The 19216-nt window shown below is 35.3% G+C and overlaps 1 protein-coding gene across 1 annotated transcript; it reads left to right on the top strand.

The window, feature by feature from the left end:
- The first annotated feature begins 11594 nt into the window (after positions 1 to 11594).
- On the top strand, positions 11595 to 13205 carry LOC149206938 (KH domain-containing protein At4g18375-like). The gene has a single exon (XM_089397856.1). It carries the CDS (start codon positions 11595 to 11597, stop codon positions 13203 to 13205), a length of 1611 nt encoding a protein of 536 aa, XP_089253982.1.
- Positions 13206 to 19216: the final 6011 nt, after the last annotated feature.

Consider the following 19216-nt stretch of genomic DNA (forward strand, 5'->3'; position numbering starts at 1 on the left):
AATAGGCTTGTGGTGCCCCTTGCATTCCCTGCTGATAGGGTCTAGATCCTTGTGGTCTCCTTTGGTTGATGAAGTAGAGAGGTTCAGTGGGGGCTTCAGTCCCTTGGTACATGGCTTTAAACCCAGGTAAGGTGGGACACTGATAGGTAGGATGGTCCTCCTCACAAACAAAACACACTTCAACCGAATGCAATGGGCATTCGTTCTTAGGATGTCTTCTTGTGCACCTAGGGCAGAAGACAGCCAGGGCTCTCTCAGCTTCTTCTTTCTTCTGCTGGATCCTGAATGTGTCCAGCTGCATGGCAATGGTCTGTCTCACCTCACTCTTAAGATCTTCTAATTGGTTTGTAAACTCATGTTTGGAGAAAGGGACACCAGTGGAGAGGAGATTTCCTCTACCCCGTTTCCTAGCTGCCCTAGAATGATTTCTAAACACAGTTTTGATGTCCTCATAAGGCAGTTGGTAAATGTCCCCCCCAGCTAACATGTGAAGGGTATCTATGAGTTCTTCAGGTACTCCTCGGAGCAGAACCAACTTAAGGGATTCAGGGTCAAGTGTGCACCTGGCCCGCTTGTAACTAAGTTGGAACCTTTCCTCATAATCCTCTAAAGACTCATCGTTTCCCATGGTCATCCGAAAGATTTCCCCTTTCGTTTCCTTGGACCTACAATAATCCCGGTACTTGGTGTTGAAGGCTTGCTGCATCTGGGCCCATGTGGTGATACTATTCCCAGGCAAACCCATGAACCAGCGTAATGCTGCATCCTTGAGAGTGGAAGGGAAAAGTTTTAGCTTTTGTTCATCTTCAGTATAGTCATAGGTTCTACAGAGGACAGCAAACTCAAATAGGAAGGTATCAGGATCCTCAGTGGTCAGTCCATGGAAGTGAGGCAAAGCAGAGGGGCTAATGTTTTTCATTTTCATCTCTCCATTGGTCTCTCGGATGGGGAAAGCTCCTTCTATTCTCTCATCTTCTCTATTGTCAGCCATAGCTTCGGATGGAGTGGTCTCTAACTCTTCTTCTTCTATAGGGTCTTGGTATATCTCAGGATGTTCACCTATAGTTTCCTCTGGATCACTGTCGCCACCGAAGAGTGAAGGGTGACTAAGTGATGTGGTGGGGGTGTTAGGTAGGAATTTGCCTGATCTATCTCGGTTCCTACGAGGCATGAAATGGAAAGGACTTTTCTTTTTTGAGTGCTTTTGCTTTTTCTTTGGTACCTGCAAAACTGAAACAAAGTGATCTACAACTAACTATATTTCTCAAATGAAATTGCAGAATTAGAAAGCTAATCTAGGAAAGCGAGAAATACTAGTCTATGAAAGCAGGAAATGCTAATCTATGAAAGCGAGAAATACTAGGCTATGAAAGCAGGAAATACTAAGCTATGAAATCAGGAAATGCTAATCTATGAAAGCGAGAAATACTAAGATACTTTTGCAGAATGGAAATGAAATAAACTACTGAGCAGAAGTAAGAGTACGAAAGTAGAAGAAAAGCAACAATTACTAATACTCTGACGCTTCCCCGGCAACGGCGCCAAAAATATGGTGAGCTCCAGTATTGTAGCAATAATGCTACAACTCCTGGGGCTTCCTGTCTCTCATTTTATCAACCCGGTAGTTCGTACAAACTTGGAAGCGACGGTGCTGTATGCACAAGTACTAGCTCTTGTCGCAGCTGTCACTTGGTCAGCTGGCACAAGTCCGCTAGGGCTCAAGCCAACTTCTATAGGCTCTCAGAAGAAGCTTGCTAATTGATGGACGAAAGCTAATCTCAAAGGAAAGCTACTTTACTTGACAAAAATGAACTGAAAGCAAATCAAAGCATGTAAACCTAGGAAACCCTAATTTAACTAGTCTAACCTCTATAATGCAAAGAATGTGAAGGAAACTTCTACCAATGCTGTTGTTACCTCTAATAAGTGAAAATGCATGGATCTAAGCTGCTTGCATCACAAAAGACATGTTTTTGTATTTTTCCTTTAAGTGTGTGGAATGATTGTGATTGTGTGCTAATTAGGGTTTGGTTGTGCAGATGGGATGGAGAAGGAAGGAGAACGTGGGACAGGTTGGGAAGGCTAGGAGAGGTCCCTAGGGATCCTTAGCATCCATCCACAGAGGTTCCTCACATTCAGAAGCTCAGCAACCGAGCGAGTGGCCTCCTACAGGATGTCTGCAGGGGATCCTACAGGATACTTAGAGGTTTCTACAGGATGTCTATAAACTACTACAGGATGACCTACCGTGAGTGTTTGAAGAGATGGAGGAGTGATGGAATGGTAGGGGGAGATGTGCAAGGTGGGAATGAGGCTGGTGATGGCTCTAGAAGTGGAGGAATGAGATGAGAAATGAGTGTAGGGGGTAGGTTGGAAGATAGAGGGCTAGGTCAACAAAAGGCTAGGAAATGAAGTTACGTGAGGAGTGGAAGGCTTTGGGAGATAACAGAGCGGGGTAAAGGTCGAGGAGATGTGATGCATGCGTGATCAAGATGGAGAATGAAGTAATGGACGAGAGAGGGCAGTGCAAGTGAAACGAATGCTTTTGACTGTTACCAAACTGAAAATGCATTAACCTAAACTACCTGTGCTTGTAAATTCAATGAACAGCAATCCAAAACATGAAGGAGAACGTGCATGAAGCTGTGGTGAAGGAGTGTGGTGCAGGTGTGAATGACAAGGAAGCATCTAACGTAATGTGACTGTGTTTGTAGTAATCATGAGATAAAGGAATGCGTGTTTTTGGTGGTTAGTCATGGACTGCACCCCAATCCCAAATGAGACGGCAGTGAGCCTTAACAACCCTTTTTGTTGGAGCTCCAATGGACTATATCTATCCTCTGCTACACTAAACAACTGTGAACAAACTCACCATAAGCAAATCCTATCTAACTCGTGAAAAAGACCAACTTAACAACCTGTAATTCGAATTGCATGTGCAAATGAAAAGCTCAAAGTGCTGAAATGAAATGGAAACAACAATACAGCAGAGGGGATCTATGGCTCTTAGGTTGGGCCCTAACCTGAGAGCTATAGTCTCCTTAAGAAACTCAGAACTAGATCACAAACTGCCTTCTTTATTCATAATCTGATGTTATGCCAAATTGGCTTACAAAAAGGAATGAAAACTGAACTGTGCTCCAAAATTACAATAGCAATACGAGAGTTTCAACAACCTATCCAAGGCTAAGGCCTCTATACTTATACAAAAACGATGATCCAACAAGTGTCCTTGATTTTAGGAGCTCGGTTGTCCAACTAGAGTTTAACTGCTGATCCTGTAGGACGGTCATAACTGTTGTTCCTGTAGAGCAGTTTATAACTGCTGTTCCTGTAGAACAACTGGCTGCTTCTTAAGCTCGGAGGGAGATGGATTGGAGCTCGGAGTTCTTGGTGGGAATCACGAGGAATGTCCCAAGACCGTGGACATCCTCTCCTAAAAACCAGCAGTGCCACCTCATTGTCTCTTTATCTCCTTTTTCGTTGTCTCTTGCTCCCTTTTAATGCCAAAACCTGGAATCATAATGCATTAGTCACGTAGATAAAGTGCCTACCCTTCTTCCTACAAACAACATGAATAAACTAAGAAATGCATGCATAAGCAATAAAAAATGAATGGTTTGAGCAAGTAGAATAGGCCAAAATGAGCCCAAATTGTACCAAAATTGGGGCTCATCAACATCTCCATGAAACTCAACTATAGAAAAGATCATTTAAAAAAGAAAATAAATTTTAACAGATCTCTGATACACAACTTATATCTCAATTCCATATATATAATCTCTCTTTCTATTCAATTACCCACTTAGACAGAATATCCACAAACGAATAAAATGGTTTATAAATATAATTTTATATAATCAACATTTACACCGATAACCTCTTTGAAGTTGAAAATGGGTAATGATTCTAACTTCTTCGTACTCTATATATATTTAAAAGTATGGGTGCCAATGCAACAATCTAAAGTAGTCGGATTAACTAAGTTTTGCATGTATATATCATCTTTCCTTTAACGTACTACTCAACTTATTCATTTACTATGTGCCCTTAATACTTTGCTATATAGTTTTATTATTTTCCTTTGTCAATGTAATAAATGGATCTGAGTACATAGTTCTCATTCACCGCACTATATAGTGCATATGTGATTTTATTATTCATTTTTATTAATGGTATCATGGGGATTTTTAATGCACCTTTCGATCACCATACATACATATGTTACCTATATGGCACTGGTGTTTGCAATTATGTATTGAAATTCGAATTATCTAGAGCTTTGTATGTTGCCTTCATTGGTAACTTTGAGGGTAACAACATAGAAATTAATTATACAATTACGGATCTTCAAATCTTTATCATGCATCTGTCATCTTGAAAATTGAATGGTCAGCCTTCCTCCTCCTTGGTTCTAGGGTAACCACCTCGGGAGCTGCCTTGGGCTCAGTTCATTGTAACATCTGTGTTCGAAGAAAAACCAGTGCTCTTCTTATGTTCATGCTAGGGTTTCTTGATTATGCCTTATCATGGAAAAAAACCACAGTGACTATAATATTGTGTCTGGCTGCCCCAAGTTCAAAGTTTTCAAAGTTCACCCCCCTTAAAGGATATTCACAAAGGTAACTTATTTTTTCGCTTGCAAAGTTCTTTTCTTGCTTTTCTTTCTTTCAACGGTTTACCTTGTAAATCGATATCTAACCTTGGTTTTATTTCAGTGATTAACGGGTGATGCCAATCATATGAAGAGAATTCCTCTCGGGTGCATTCTACTCAAACACTGTATCCCAACAATCATGTCTCACTCTAGGTTGTGTCTAACTTCTTCCAAGTTTCTCTTTCTTTTTATTTCATGGTTATAAGGTTGAGAATTCTTGTTACATTTTACCGTAAGGGGTATTTTTAATAAATAGGTGGTTCTTCCTGGTGCGATAGTCATAGAATAAATTACGAGGAAAGGGGCTATGCACCACTATAGGGAATCTACATTCTATAGGCTCTAGGTTTTTAACTCATGAATTCTTTTATTTTTTTTCATGATTTTATTATCGATAATGCCCATTCTTCTTAGGGTTTATACGAAGAATAAAGGCATGTGTGGAATTTGTGTGGAATGAGGGAAGTGTAGAGGGGTCTTTTAATTGTAATCTGTTTTGATATTGTTTTTATTATTAAAAGATTTCACAGGATGCGAAAGTGAATATAATAAAAGCTTGAAAGGGTAGTGCACACAATGGACTATGTTGCTTAGAGGTAGCATGTGCGGAGAACAAATGCCTCCTACGCATGATATTTGGGACCCATGTTTATCAATATTAGTTTCGAATGTCAATGGTTGATGGAAGGGAATTTTTGAGTCCAGAGATGGTTGTGCGTGAGATTTTTTACACAAAAATGCTTTTTCTTTGAGGTTTTTGTGCATATGCGTTTGTGTTATGTTGAAAGTGTATGAAAATCATGTTTTTAGAGTTGATGTTTTGTTGCTTATGTGGTTTTCTGAATGCGCAAAAAGGTGTGTAGTGAGTGAATTGAATATTGAGATGAATTGTATTTACTTGCAACGCAAAATAGTGGCAGGTGGTGGCTAATTATGGTGTTTCACCTACGTTTGAGGCAATCCTCCAAAGGAAAGACTAGTGCAAGACTAGTGATAATGAAAATCTTGATGGTGCCATTTGTTCAAGAATTCTTGTTCCCTCAAAGCACATTGGTTGCCTACTTGGTAAAGGTGGCAACATCATCAGTGAGATGCGGAAGCACACTAGAGAAAATATTTGCATATTTCACAAAGAGGAGTCACCAAAATGTGCCTCCCAAAATGAGGAGCTCATTCCGACTACTAGAGATACACTCATCCAAATTACAAAAGGCTACAGATGCACTCATCCAACACCCAATCCCACATAGTGTCTCCTTTGTCTAATCTATATGTGCCTAGTGAAATCCCTCTTTCATCATCAAGTTATGGCACCAAGCAATATGATATAGGATTTCCAAGGAGCTCCATTGTAAAATGTTTCTTATATATTTTCAACTAATTTTCTCATTACATATTATATTATAAATATATGATGTGTTATATGATTATCAAATTTGAGTTTTCTTAATTTATTTCATTTAAATTCATTGGGATAATGAAGTAAATTGACAAAATTCAAGATATACTTTTATATTTGTAATTAAAAAATTGTCAAGTAATTTGTCTTGTATTTTATTTATAAATGTTATATAAAATTATATAGTATAATTAAGTTTAAACCAATCAGTATAATGTAATTTGTCTCAATCAGTGTTACGGGAACTGATCCCCCCAGGTTCAGAATCTGAAACCATGCACTATGTGGATCCCTACCCAAACTACCCTAAAAAATCACGTCCTTGATTTTTTAGAACTGTAATTCCTCAAATTTTTCATGCTTCCTCAAATTTCACCCAAATATGAAAGTTGATAACTAAAAAAAACCTCAAAAATGTAGAAATGATGAATTTCTCCACCATTTCACAAATCTAGAAGTTGGTATGGAGTTGGTGTTTGCCTTCCTCTTAGTATACATAGATTGAAATCAAATTCTACATTAGTGGTAAGTGGGCTTAATCTTCAGCCATCATTGATTCTCATATGTCTCAATAGTTTGTGATTAATCAAATGGTTGGTGAGGTATATTGTGCTGCACTGACCATGTTGGTTATATTCAGTTGACATTTTTGTTCATTTGGTAAAACCCTTAGAAGCTACGTTTTAGAGTGAATTTCATAGTCATGCTACAAACATCTTTGACATGTTTGGTTAAGACGAGTTTTTATTCTGCGGCAAATGACATTCTCCAGATCACCATTAAGGGAGGGAGTTATAGTTATATTTTGATTATGTCATATATTAAAGTTATAATATATTCTAAGTTAGTAACTAAATGACTTAATTTGCATGTCATAAATAGAGTTTTGTTTGATTATACTAGCAATTAACTAATAAAGTAATTGTACATGATTTTGATATAGGACATTGTCTTCTTATATATGCATTGACATCAACATGAATTGGATATGAATGAAACATATCACTCTCTCTTTCAATATATTTTGGCTTGCATTCTTTGTAAACATTCTTGATTTAATTTCTTCATACTTCATGTTTTTTTCGAATTTAGGATTAAAATAGAACAATTATCAGGAGACAGGAAAGTCCCTAAATCCATAAAACAAAAAATAAACATAGCTAATGTTTCAAACTCATTCTTGGCATTTAAGGCTTACCTCAAGAGCTTTTTTAGCATTTGTTTATGTAATAACTCCAACATATGCATTCGTTGTCAGGACCAATAATAGAACCTGTAATATGTAATGCACATACAACTTAGAGGACACATTAAACAATTTTAAGAAAAATCACACTAGATATATATAATAGATTGAACGCATAATTTTGAATACCCATCTTATGAAAAGCAGGATGACACAAGGAACTTGGAAAATAATATTGAAATAAAAGCACTAGTAAAAACCAAATTGACCTAAAGGAAGCATCGTCAAAAGAGGATATGTGGAATTAAAAGTCTATTATAATCCACCCAGCCAATGCTTCTACTTGATTTTCATTAACTCTATGCATACTTATATTATCAAGGTTGCATGAACTATATACTCTCCAACTGGTTTCCTCAATTTTATCCTCAGCATAAAGAATGTTTGAGATGATGTTGCAAAGGCGCTACTTTCATGGAAACTATAATATTAAATGTGAGTCAATTTCTAACCCCTCTCCTTAATGGCCATTTTTCATACAAGTTGCCATGTTAGCTTAAGGAGATATTATATAGACTACATGACACACAAAAATGAGTGGTTTTCTTAATTGAATGATAATGAATGTCACCAAGGGACAAATTCTTTAAGAGATGAGAAGGTATACATATTGAAAGCCCAAGGAACAAACCCAATGAACATGCCTAATAGAAACTAAAGATGTGCAAGATATATTATATGTAATGGGCCTAAAGAAGAAACTGTAGACAATAAATCAAATACTAAAGCATCGCTCCAAGATTGAATCTAAAGTCAAAATGATTCCATAAAAGACAAGAGGGACAAATAGAAAGTGGTTGCAAAAATTGTTTAAATTGATCTTCACGAGTATACATATACGACAATAGGGAAAAAAGCATTGGTGGCTGAAAACATTTTTTAAAATCAGCTATGGCATAAAAGGTATGGATATCTTAAGTCCCAAATTTCGACCTTTTAATGAAATTTAATAGGGTTCATGGCTTTCCTCCAATTCAACATGAGTTATTGTGAATCTTACATTTTAGACAAGCAACATAGAGAAAAATTGAGAAAAAATATTGCATTTGGAAATTGTGGATAGTGACCTTCATGATCCCATGAGATTTTAGTCATTGGTAAGTGCAAAGTATTTTATGCCATCCATCGATTCCCTTCCAAGAAAAATTTGGTTGTGCTTTCTCAAGTACAAGTTATTACCTTTCATAACACTAAAGAAAATCAGAGCAATTGATGAAACTTGAAACATAAATTGAAAAGGAGATTAAGGTTCTCAGAAAATAGAGTTTGAGAAAATAAATTCTAGTTACTTCTACTGTTATTACAATATTCAAGGTATTTTCACAATGGAACTATAATGTATAGAGGAAACGACGACCATCATGGAGATGGCCAATAGCATCGTTATCCCAGACAACTCTCAAACAACTTTTGGGTTAGAGAAATATACACTACATACAACAATGTAATCATTCAAAAGAAGCCCCACAAAGGCTGTGAGAAACATCTCACCTAAAAATTCATAAGTGGTAGGAAACCATAAGTAAATTGTTAAGTTTCAAGTTTACAAATACATGTGTGGATACAAGTATGATATCTGGTAAAGATATGGAAAGTTTTTAGAACAACCTATATATTTTATGGCTAGGAAACAAATTTTCTTATATAAACAAATGTATGTGAACATGCAAACAAAAGAGAAAATTTCCAAAATGTCATTCATGAATTTGGAAGTAGAACCAAAAATATAGTTCTCATTAATATTAGCAAACTTGATTCGCAAGCATTACATACAAAATGAGTTTTTTTCCACTATACTTATAACGCTCTAGATTATATACATTACATTTAATACAAATAAGAAATTATATGTCATCAAAAATATCTTCATTAGACTTTACTTCCCCCTCGGTCTCCAAGTACTTATACTTTGCAAAAATTAGGTTTTTGGTGAGTTCCCTTTGCTTCTTTCAAAATTTTACTTCAACTATTGATTTAAAGCACATGAAGTGTCTTCACATTTGGAATTGGTCTCAACGACTTTGCTTCTTCTCCACCCAGTGGTTTGTTTAGTTTTGGATGGGGGATTATACCATCGAGTCTTACCCATACATAAAATCACTTGCCCTATTAGAACTGGGTTTTTGTTAATCCTCCCCTATTTAACTAAAATTATTAGCCCATCAATGAGTTGTGAACTTTTCCTGAGCATTCACATTAGGGGTTCTAGCATAGTAGTTTTCTTTCTCTTCTAACCTAGGTCCATTTTTAGGAAGAGAGGTGCACAAGCTACTAAGATTTGCACATACTTGGCCCTCCTCTCATTTCTTGTTCATTGTTCATTCGTGATGTCATCAACCTTAAAAAAAAACAGTGTTATTTGTAGAGTCATATAACTCTAGTGATCATGATAATTATCATCTCAATGCTTGAAACATGCCTTCCACATCTCAAAACAAGAGAAACACCTAACCTTCCCTACCCCATCATTCTATAGAAGAGAATAATAATTGGCATATTCATAGACTCAAAAGTAGGTGTTCAGTCACTCAAAATTATAACTCTAGAGGTTTAAAATACTATAACAGAATACATTAATTGACTAAAACATATTGTGATGAGCTGTCCCCTGAAATTCAAAAGATTTTCTCCGAAATTGAGTCACTGGGATAAGAAGGAAGTGACCATTCAAGTCACCTGGAACCAAACGATTCCCTCTTTTTCGCCCCTATAGATCCTTGCCAACCAATGCAATAAAAAAAAGTTTCTTATTTGTAATTACAATTTACAGATGAGTGGAACATGTGAGATATGGTTGTGGGAATTATTAAGAGAGCACAATTTCCAGATTCATGGAGATATGATTGATGAACTGGTTCAAACTGTTCATACATCTATATAGATCATTAGACGAGGCCTTGATGTAGATGATGCTAACTATCTATCCAGGTATTATCCATACACAAATAATAAAGTAGAATAACTCAATTTTGCCAAGGAAAAGCGTGCTAACGCAACATGCCAACAAGTGGTTGTAATCATAATTAGTCAAGATGGATGAAAAAGGGTTTTGGTAATCTTCTTTTCAATTGCTATTTCCAAACCCTTCCATTGAGCCATATATTCTACTTGATTATTGGTTGCTACTCCGAGAACCCATGTATATTGATACTCTATTTTATCGTCGAGTCAAAAAATAACCCCTCTCGCTCCTACCAACCCTAAATGGTTTAATGATTAATAAGAATTATCATTATTATTATTTTTTTAATTTAATATTTTTTAACTAACTAAATAATTAATATTTTATATAAATATATATAATCAAAGCATAAGTAATACAAAATCGACAATAAAAAAATTTAACTAACAAGTTTAAGAATATTCAATTTCTACCCTTCCCCACGAAATTTGAACCTTGTCACCTTGTGAAGACTAAACGCCACACAAACCAATTGGTTTAAATCTCATGGGTAATTATAAGATTTAGCCTGATTACATTATCATTTACAAATTCATTAAAGTTGTTTAAACTAATTAACTAATGCAACCATATAAATTAAATGGTTGGTAGATGCTTATATACATCCTCTCTTCCTCTCTCTAATAATATATATATTAACTAACTTTTAACATCACCATCATCATTATTATAATTATTATTAAAAGAATTAATATATAAGTTAAAACAAGGTAACTTTTAACATCATCATTACAATTATTATTAAAGAATTAATATATGAGCTAAACATGTACAAATTTAAAAATGCATATAACAAGATTCTTAACTATGGAGATTCTTAAGCTATAAGTAGATTTTGTTGCAATATCATGACTCAATATTATAACTTACTAATACCAATTGTCCAAACAACCATAAGTTATGTTCATATAACATTTTCTTAATTCCCTTATGGTAACCCATTCCTGAAATCTTCTTTCATTCCTTAACTCTTCCTTCCCTTCCCTTATATTAAGATAAACTCTTATTTCCCTTACATTGATATAATAACATGAAAATATGATATTAATATTGATATAAGAACATGAAAATATGATACTATTATTGAAGTGGAAACCTAACCCACACACGTGGGTCTTAACGCTAGGGTACCGGTTGAACAAGTTGTCGGCCTTAATAAGCCCTAACGCATGTCATATAAAAGGGGGCAATCCAGTGGCGTTGACGGGAGGGTGTGGGAGACTCAAGAAGACAGGTAGCATTCAAATACACGAAACTTCTTTTCGTGGCTCAGCGTCTTTCCTTAAAAGAGGGAGAGTTTTTATTTGTGAAAGTGAAAGGATTGCCTGCAATGGACGGGTTTTACTCTGCCATTGGAAAGCGAGCACGCAGGGAAAATGAGGTTCCAGAGAACATTGACTCTGGAAATAAGAGGCGGAACTCTGGAACTGGTAGAGAGCGAACTCTGCCTGGCGCTGACAGTACTGTGTATCGCATACTATGCCCTGTTAATGTGGTAGGAAGTGTTATAGGAAAGGCGGGTAAAGTTATAAAATCTGTGAGTCGAGAGACGCGTTCGAAGATCAAAGTTATAGATGCTGTTCCAGGCGTTGATGATCGCGTGATAGTAATCTTCAGCTCACCGTCAGGCAACGACAAGGAGAAGGATTGCAATGAGAATGAAGTTGAAGTTGAACCTGTACTGTGTCCTGCTCAGGATGCTCTTCTTAGAGTGCATTCTGTTATTGTTCAACAATCTTCTTCTGCTAGAGATAATGACGCCGACGACAAAAAGAGACAACACAATGCTCGGTTGCTGGTTGCTAACAGCCAGATTGGAGGTTTGATTGGAAAAGGTGGAAATAACATTCAAAAATTGAGGAGCGAATCCGGGGCACAAATTCAGATACGGCCAAAAGATGAGTTGCCAGGCTGTGCGTTTAGTTTTGGTGAAGTCGTTGTCATATCTGGAGATGCAACCGCTGTCAAGAAAGCACTGTATAAAGTTTCAGCTTTTCTGTATAAACACCCACCTAAGGAGCAAATTCCTTGGACTGATATTTTATCTGCAACGAACCCAACTTCACTCCTTCCTTCTGGTGTGCCCGCATTATTTACTCCGCCAAATTATGTTCCACAACGAGATTCACTGTTTGCTCATCACAGTTCAGGTGCTCCAAGAGTAAATGGTACTTATGCCTCCGGTCATTTACCAGCACTGGGAGGATATGGAAGTGAAGCTCGAAGTTCAATATGGCCTCTTACTTATAACCCTGCTCTTCCCATTGCTCCAAAATCTGGGAATTCTGCTGTTGAGAAAAGTCCGGAGGAGTTTTGTATTCGAATAGTATGCCCAAATGATAAAATTGGAGGTGTGATTGGTAAGGGCGGCAATATCATCAAAAGCATGAGGAAAGATACAGGAGCAAGTATTAAAGTTGAAGACGCACAATCAGATTCAGATGAACGTGTAATTGTGGTGTCTTCAACAGAGTTGGCTAATGATGGTGTTTCACCTACGCTCGAGGCAGTCCTCCAATTGCAAGGAAAGACTAGTGGAAGCACTAGTGACAATGACAATGATGAAGGTGGCATTTGTACAAGGCTTCTTGTTCCGTCAAAGCACATTGGTTGCCTTCTTGGTAAAGGTGGCAACATCATCAGTGAGATGCGGCAGCACACTGGAGCAAATATTCGCATATTTCGCAAAGAGGAGCGACCAAAATGTGCCTCCCAAAATGAGGAGCTCGTTCAGGTTTCTGGAGACCCCAGTGTTGCTAGAGATGCACTCATCCAAATTACAAAAAGATTGAGGGCAAATATTTTCAAAGATATGGATGGTGCTACCAACTCCCACACCTACACAGTGCCTCCTTTGTCTAATCTATCTGTGCCCAGTGCGAACCCTCTTTCATCATCAAATTATGGCACTAGGCAATATGATCTAGGATTTCCAAGGTAGATCAGGTGCTCCATTATAAAATGTTTCTTAATTTTTTTTAATCATATACACTGATTATCAAATTTGAGTTTGCTTAATTTATTTCATTTAAATTCATTGGGTTAATGAAATAAATTGAGGAAATTGTTTGTTTGTTTTTTTTTTTTTTTTTTAACATTTGAATTATATTGGCCTAAACAAAAACTAGTATGTAATAAAAATATGATGTGAAGAAAAAATTTAAGTGGTAAGCATACATTATAACAAAGAAGATCAAATCATTCAATAAAATGATTAAAGGATTAACAAGATTTAGATGGCAAGTATTGGTCCGTGTCTTGAAGATTCTACTCATGATCTATGTCCTAAGGGCAAGTGTTAGTCCATGTCCACACATTGGTATACATGCTTGTAAAAAATGTTTGTCCATGTCCATGCATTAATCTACATTCTCTCATCAAATGTTGCTCCATCTCCATGTATTGTTGGGAAAAAGAAACTTGACAACACTATATACTAATAAAGCACCATGTTAGTGAAAAATGGAAAGACAAAAAAATTGTATTTATAGCTAAATACTTCTTGGAGGAGGAAATTATAGAAGATAAAACCATTGAAGATAATGTTCATTTGCAAGTTGTAGAAAATAGAGGCCCGTAAGAAGTGGAGATTATGATGCATCTCTTGGATATGGAAGAAGGTGATATAATTTACAAGTATGGTGACATTTGAATTCTTAAGAAGGAGTTTGGTTGTTGAGGTGAACAAAATTTTAAAGGCAAAGATTAAGGGAAATTGGGTTGGCACTTCATGTACTCAAAAAATTATCCCCAATGGATCTAAATAATTTATGGAGAGTGAAAAATTAGATGCAAATGTCTAAAGTGTATTAACTAGACATTATCAGAAGTGACTCACGGTTCAATAGGTGGAGAAGTAGAAGAAAATAGAACACAATGTATCTAAACATGGAGGAATTTTAAAAAACATAGGGAGAATGATGTGGAGCATCCATCAAACCCTCTGTAACCTAGAAATTCAACTCATGATCTCTTCTCATCAATTGTAGTTTTACTAGAAATTCTCCTTATTTCCTTTTCTAATTTCAAATTTTATTGCATTTTTCAAATAGTATGTTCGTTCTATCTCTTTAAAAAAAATAACAATGGAAGATGGTAAAGCATTTGCAAAAAATTCTATTAACACATTAGTTATAGGTCTGCAATAAAAAGTAATATTGTTTCGTGACATCTCCATGAAACTCAACTATAGAAAAGATAATTTAAAAAAGAAAATAAATTTTAACAGATCTTTGATACACAACTTATATCTCAATTCCATATATATAATCTCTCTTTCTATTCAATTACCCACTTAGACAGAATATCCACAAACGAATAAAATGGTTTATAAATATAATTTTATATAATCAACATTTACACCGATAACCTCTTTGAAGTTGAAAATGGGTAATGATTCTAACTTCTTCGTACTCTATATATATTTAAAAGTATGGGTGCCAATGCAACAATCTAAAGTAGTCGGATTAACTAAGTTTTGCATGTATATATCATCTTTCCTTTAACGTACTACTCAACTTATTCATTTACTATGTGCCCTTAATACTTTGCTATATAGTTTTATTATTTTCCTTTGTCAATGTAATAAATGGATCTGAGTACATAGTTCTCATTCACCGCACTATATAGTGCATATGTGATTTTATTATTCATTTTTATTAATGGTATCATGGGGATTTTTAATGCACCTTTCGATCACCATACATACATATGTTACCTATATGGCACTGGTGTTTGCAATTATGTATTGAAATTCGAATTATCTAGAGCTTTGTATGTTGCCTTCATTGGTAACTTTGAGGGTAACAACATAGAAATTAATTATACAATTACGGATCTTCGAATCTTTATCATGCATCTGTCATCTTGAAAATTGAATGGTCAGCCTTCCTCCTCCTTGGTTCTAGGGTAACCACCTCGGGAGCTGCCTTGGGCTCAGTTCATTGTAACATCTGTGTTCGAAGAAAAACCAATGCTCTTCTTATGTTCATGCTAGGGTTTCTTGATTATGCCTTATCATGGAAAAAAACCACAGTGACTATAATATTGTGTCTGGCTGCCCCAAGTTCAAAGTTTTCAAAGTTCACCCCCCTCAAAGGATATTCACAAAGGTAACTTATTTTTTCGCTTGCAAAGTTCTTTTCTTGCTTTTCTTTCTTTCAACGGTTTACCTTGTAAATCCATATCTAACCTTGGTTTTATTTCAGTGATTAACGGGTGATGCCAATCATATGAAGAGAATTCCTCTCGGGTGCATTCTACTCAAACACTGTATCCCAACAATCATGTCTCACTCTAGGTTGTGTCTAACTTCTTCCAAGTTTCTCTTTCTTTTTATTTCATGGTTATAAGGTTGAGAATTCTTGTTACATTTTACCGTAAGGGGTATTTTTAATAAATAGGTGGTTCTTCCTGGTGCGGTAGTCATAGAATAAATTACGAGGAAAGGGGCTATGCACCACTATAGGGAATCTACATTCTATAGGCTCTAGGTTTTTAACTCATGAATTCTTTTATTTTTTTTCATGATTTTATTATCGATAATGCCCATTCTTCTTAGGGTTTATACGAAGAATAAAGGCATGTGTGGAATTTGTGTGGAATGAGGGAAGTGTAGAGGGGTCTTTTAATTGTAATCTGTTTTGATATTATTTTTATTATTAAAAGATTTCACGGGATGCGAAAGTGAATATAATAAAAGCTTGAAAGGGTAGTGCACACAATGGACTATGTTGCTTAGAGGTAGCATGTGCAGAGAACAAATGCCTCCTACGCATGATATTTGGGACCCATGTTTATCAATATTAGTTTCGAATGTCAATGGTTGATGGAAGGGAATTTTTGAGTCCAGAGATGGTTGTGCGTGAGATTTTTTACACAAAAATGCTTTTTCTTTGAGGTTTTTGTGCATATGCGTTTGTGTTATGTTGAAAGTGTATGAAAATCATGTTTTTAGAGTTGATGTTTTGTTGCTTATGTGGTTTTCTGAATGCGCAAAAAGGTGTGTAGTGAGTGAATTGAATATTGAGATGAATTGTATTTACTTGCAATGCAAAATAGTGGCAGGTGGTGGCTAATTATGGTGTTTCACCTACGTTTGAGGCATTCCTCCAAAGGAAAGACTAGTGCAAGACTAGTGATAATGAAAATCTTGATGGTGCCATTTGTTCAAGAATTCTTGTTCCCTCAAAGCACATTGGTTGCCTACTTGGTAAAGGTGGCAACATCATCAGTGAGATGCGGAAGCACACTAGAGAAAATATTTGCATATTTCACAAAGAGGAGTCACCAAAATGTGCCTCCCAAAATGAGGAGCTCATTCCGACTACTAGAGATACACTCATCCAAATTACAAAAGGCTAGAGATGCACTCATCCAACACCCAATCCCACATAGTGTTTCCTTTGTCTAATCTATATGTGCCTAGTGAAATCCCTCTTTCATCATCAAGTTATGGCACCAAGCAATATGATATAGGATTTCCAAGGAGCTCCATTGTAAAATGTTTCTTATTTATTTTCAACTAATTTTCTCATTACATATTATATTATAAATATATGATGTGTTATATGATTATCAAATTTGAGTTTTCTTAATTTATTTCATTTAAATTCATTGGGATAATGAAGTAAATTGACAAAATTCAAGATATACTTTTATATTTGTAATTAAAAAATTGTCAAGTAATTTGTCTTGTATTTTATTTATAAATGTTATATAAAATTATATAGTATAATTAAGTTTAAACCAATCAGTATAATGTAATTTGTCTCAATCAGTGTTACGGGAACTGATCCCCCCAGGTTCAGAATCTGAAACCATGCACTATGTGGATCCCTACCCAAACTACCCTAAAAAATCACGTCCCTGATTTTTTAGAACTGTAATTCCTCAAATTTTTCATGCTTCCTCAAATTTCACCCAAATATGAAAGTTGATAACTAAAAAAAACCTCAAAAATGTAGAAATGATGAATTTCTCCACCATTTCACAAATCTAGAAGTTGGTATGGAGTTGGTGTTTGCCTTCCTCTTAGTATACATAGATTGAAATCAAATTCTACATTAGTGGTAAGTGGGCTTAATCTTCAGCCATCATTGATTCTCATATGTCTCAATAGTTTGTGATTAATCAAATGGTTGGTGAGGTATATTGTGCTGCACTGACCATGTTGGTTATATTCAGTTGACATTTTTGTTCATTTGGTAAAACCCTTAGAAGCTACGTTTTAGAGTGAATTTCATAGTCATGCTACAAACATCTTTGACATGTTTGGTTAAGACGAGTTTTTATTCTACGGCAAATGACATTCTCCAGATCACCATTAAGGGAGGGAGTTATAGTTATATTTTGATTATGTCATATATTAAAGTTATAATATATTCTAAGTTAGTAACTAAATGACTTAATTTGCATGTCATAAATAGAGTTTTGTTTGATTATACTAGCAATTAACTAATAAAGTAATTGTACATGATTTTGATATAGGACATTGTCTTCTTATATATGCATTGACATCAACATGAATTGGATATGAATGAAACATATCACTCTCTCTTTCAATATATTTTGGCTTGCATTCTTTGTAAACATTCTTGATTTAATTTCTTCATACTTCATGTTTTTTTCGAATTTAGGATTAAAATAGAACAATTATCAGGAGACAGGAAAGTCCCTAAATCCATAAAACAAAAAATAAACATAGCTAATGTTTCAAACTCATTCTTGGCATTTAAGGCTTACCTCAAGAGCTTTTTTAGCATTTGTTTATGTAATAACTCCAACATATGCATTCGTTGTCAGGACCAATAATAGAACCTGTAATATGTAATGCACATACAACTTAGAGGACACATTAAACAATTTTAAGAAAAATCACACTAGATATATATAATAGATTGAACGCATAATTTTGAATACCCATCTTATGAAAAGCAGGATGATACAAGGAACTTGGAAAATAATATTGAAATAAAAGCACTAGTAAAAACCAAATTGACCTAAAGGAAGCATCGTCAAAAGAGGATATGTGGAATTAAAAGTCTATTATAATCCACCCAGCCAATGCTTCTACTTGATTTTCATTAACTCTATGCATACTTATATTATCAAGGTTGCATGCACTATATACTCTCCAACTAGTTTCCTCAATTTTATCCTCAGCATAAAGAATCTTTGAGATGATGTTGCAAAGGCGCTACTTTCATGGAAACTATAATATTAAATGTGAGTCAATTTCTAACCCCTCTCCTTAATGGCCATTTTTCATACAAGTTGCCATGTTAGCTTAAGGAGATATTATATAGACTACATGACACACAAAAATGAGTGGTTTTCTTAATTGAATGGTAATGAATGTCACCAAGGGACAAATTCTTTAAGAGATGAGAAGGTATACATATTGAAAGCCCAAGGAACAAACCCAATGAACATGCCTAATAGAAACTAAAGATGTGCAAGATATATTATATGTAATGGGCCTAAAGAAGAAACTGTAGACAATAAATCAAATACTAAAGCATCGCTCCAAGATTGAATCTAAAGTCAAAATGATTCCATAAAAGACAAGAGGGACAAATAGAAAGTGGTTGCAAAAATTGTTTAAATTGATCTTCACGAGTATACATATACGACAATAGGGAAAAAAGCATTGGTGGCTGAAAACATTTTTTAAAATCAGCTATGGCATAAAAGGTATGGATATCTTAAGTCCCAAATTTCGACCTTTTAATGAAATTTAATAGGGTTCATGGCTTTCCTCCAATTCAACATGAGTTATTGTGAATCTTACATTTTAGACAAGCAACATAGAGAAAAATTGAGAAAAAATATTGCATTTGGAAATTGTGGATAGTGACCTTCATGATCCCATGAGATTTTAGTCATTGGTAAGTGCAAAGTATTTTATGCCATCCATCAATTCCCTTCCAAGAAAAATTTGGTTGTGCTTTC

Source organism: Pinus tabuliformis, chromosome 1_2 (assembly GCF_031772625.1).
Source record: "Pinus tabuliformis cultivar Carrire ecotype Pingquan chromosome 1_2, CPIR1, whole genome shotgun sequence".
In the NCBI taxonomy this organism is placed as follows: domain Eukaryota; kingdom Viridiplantae; phylum Streptophyta; class Pinopsida; order Pinales; family Pinaceae; genus Pinus; species Pinus tabuliformis.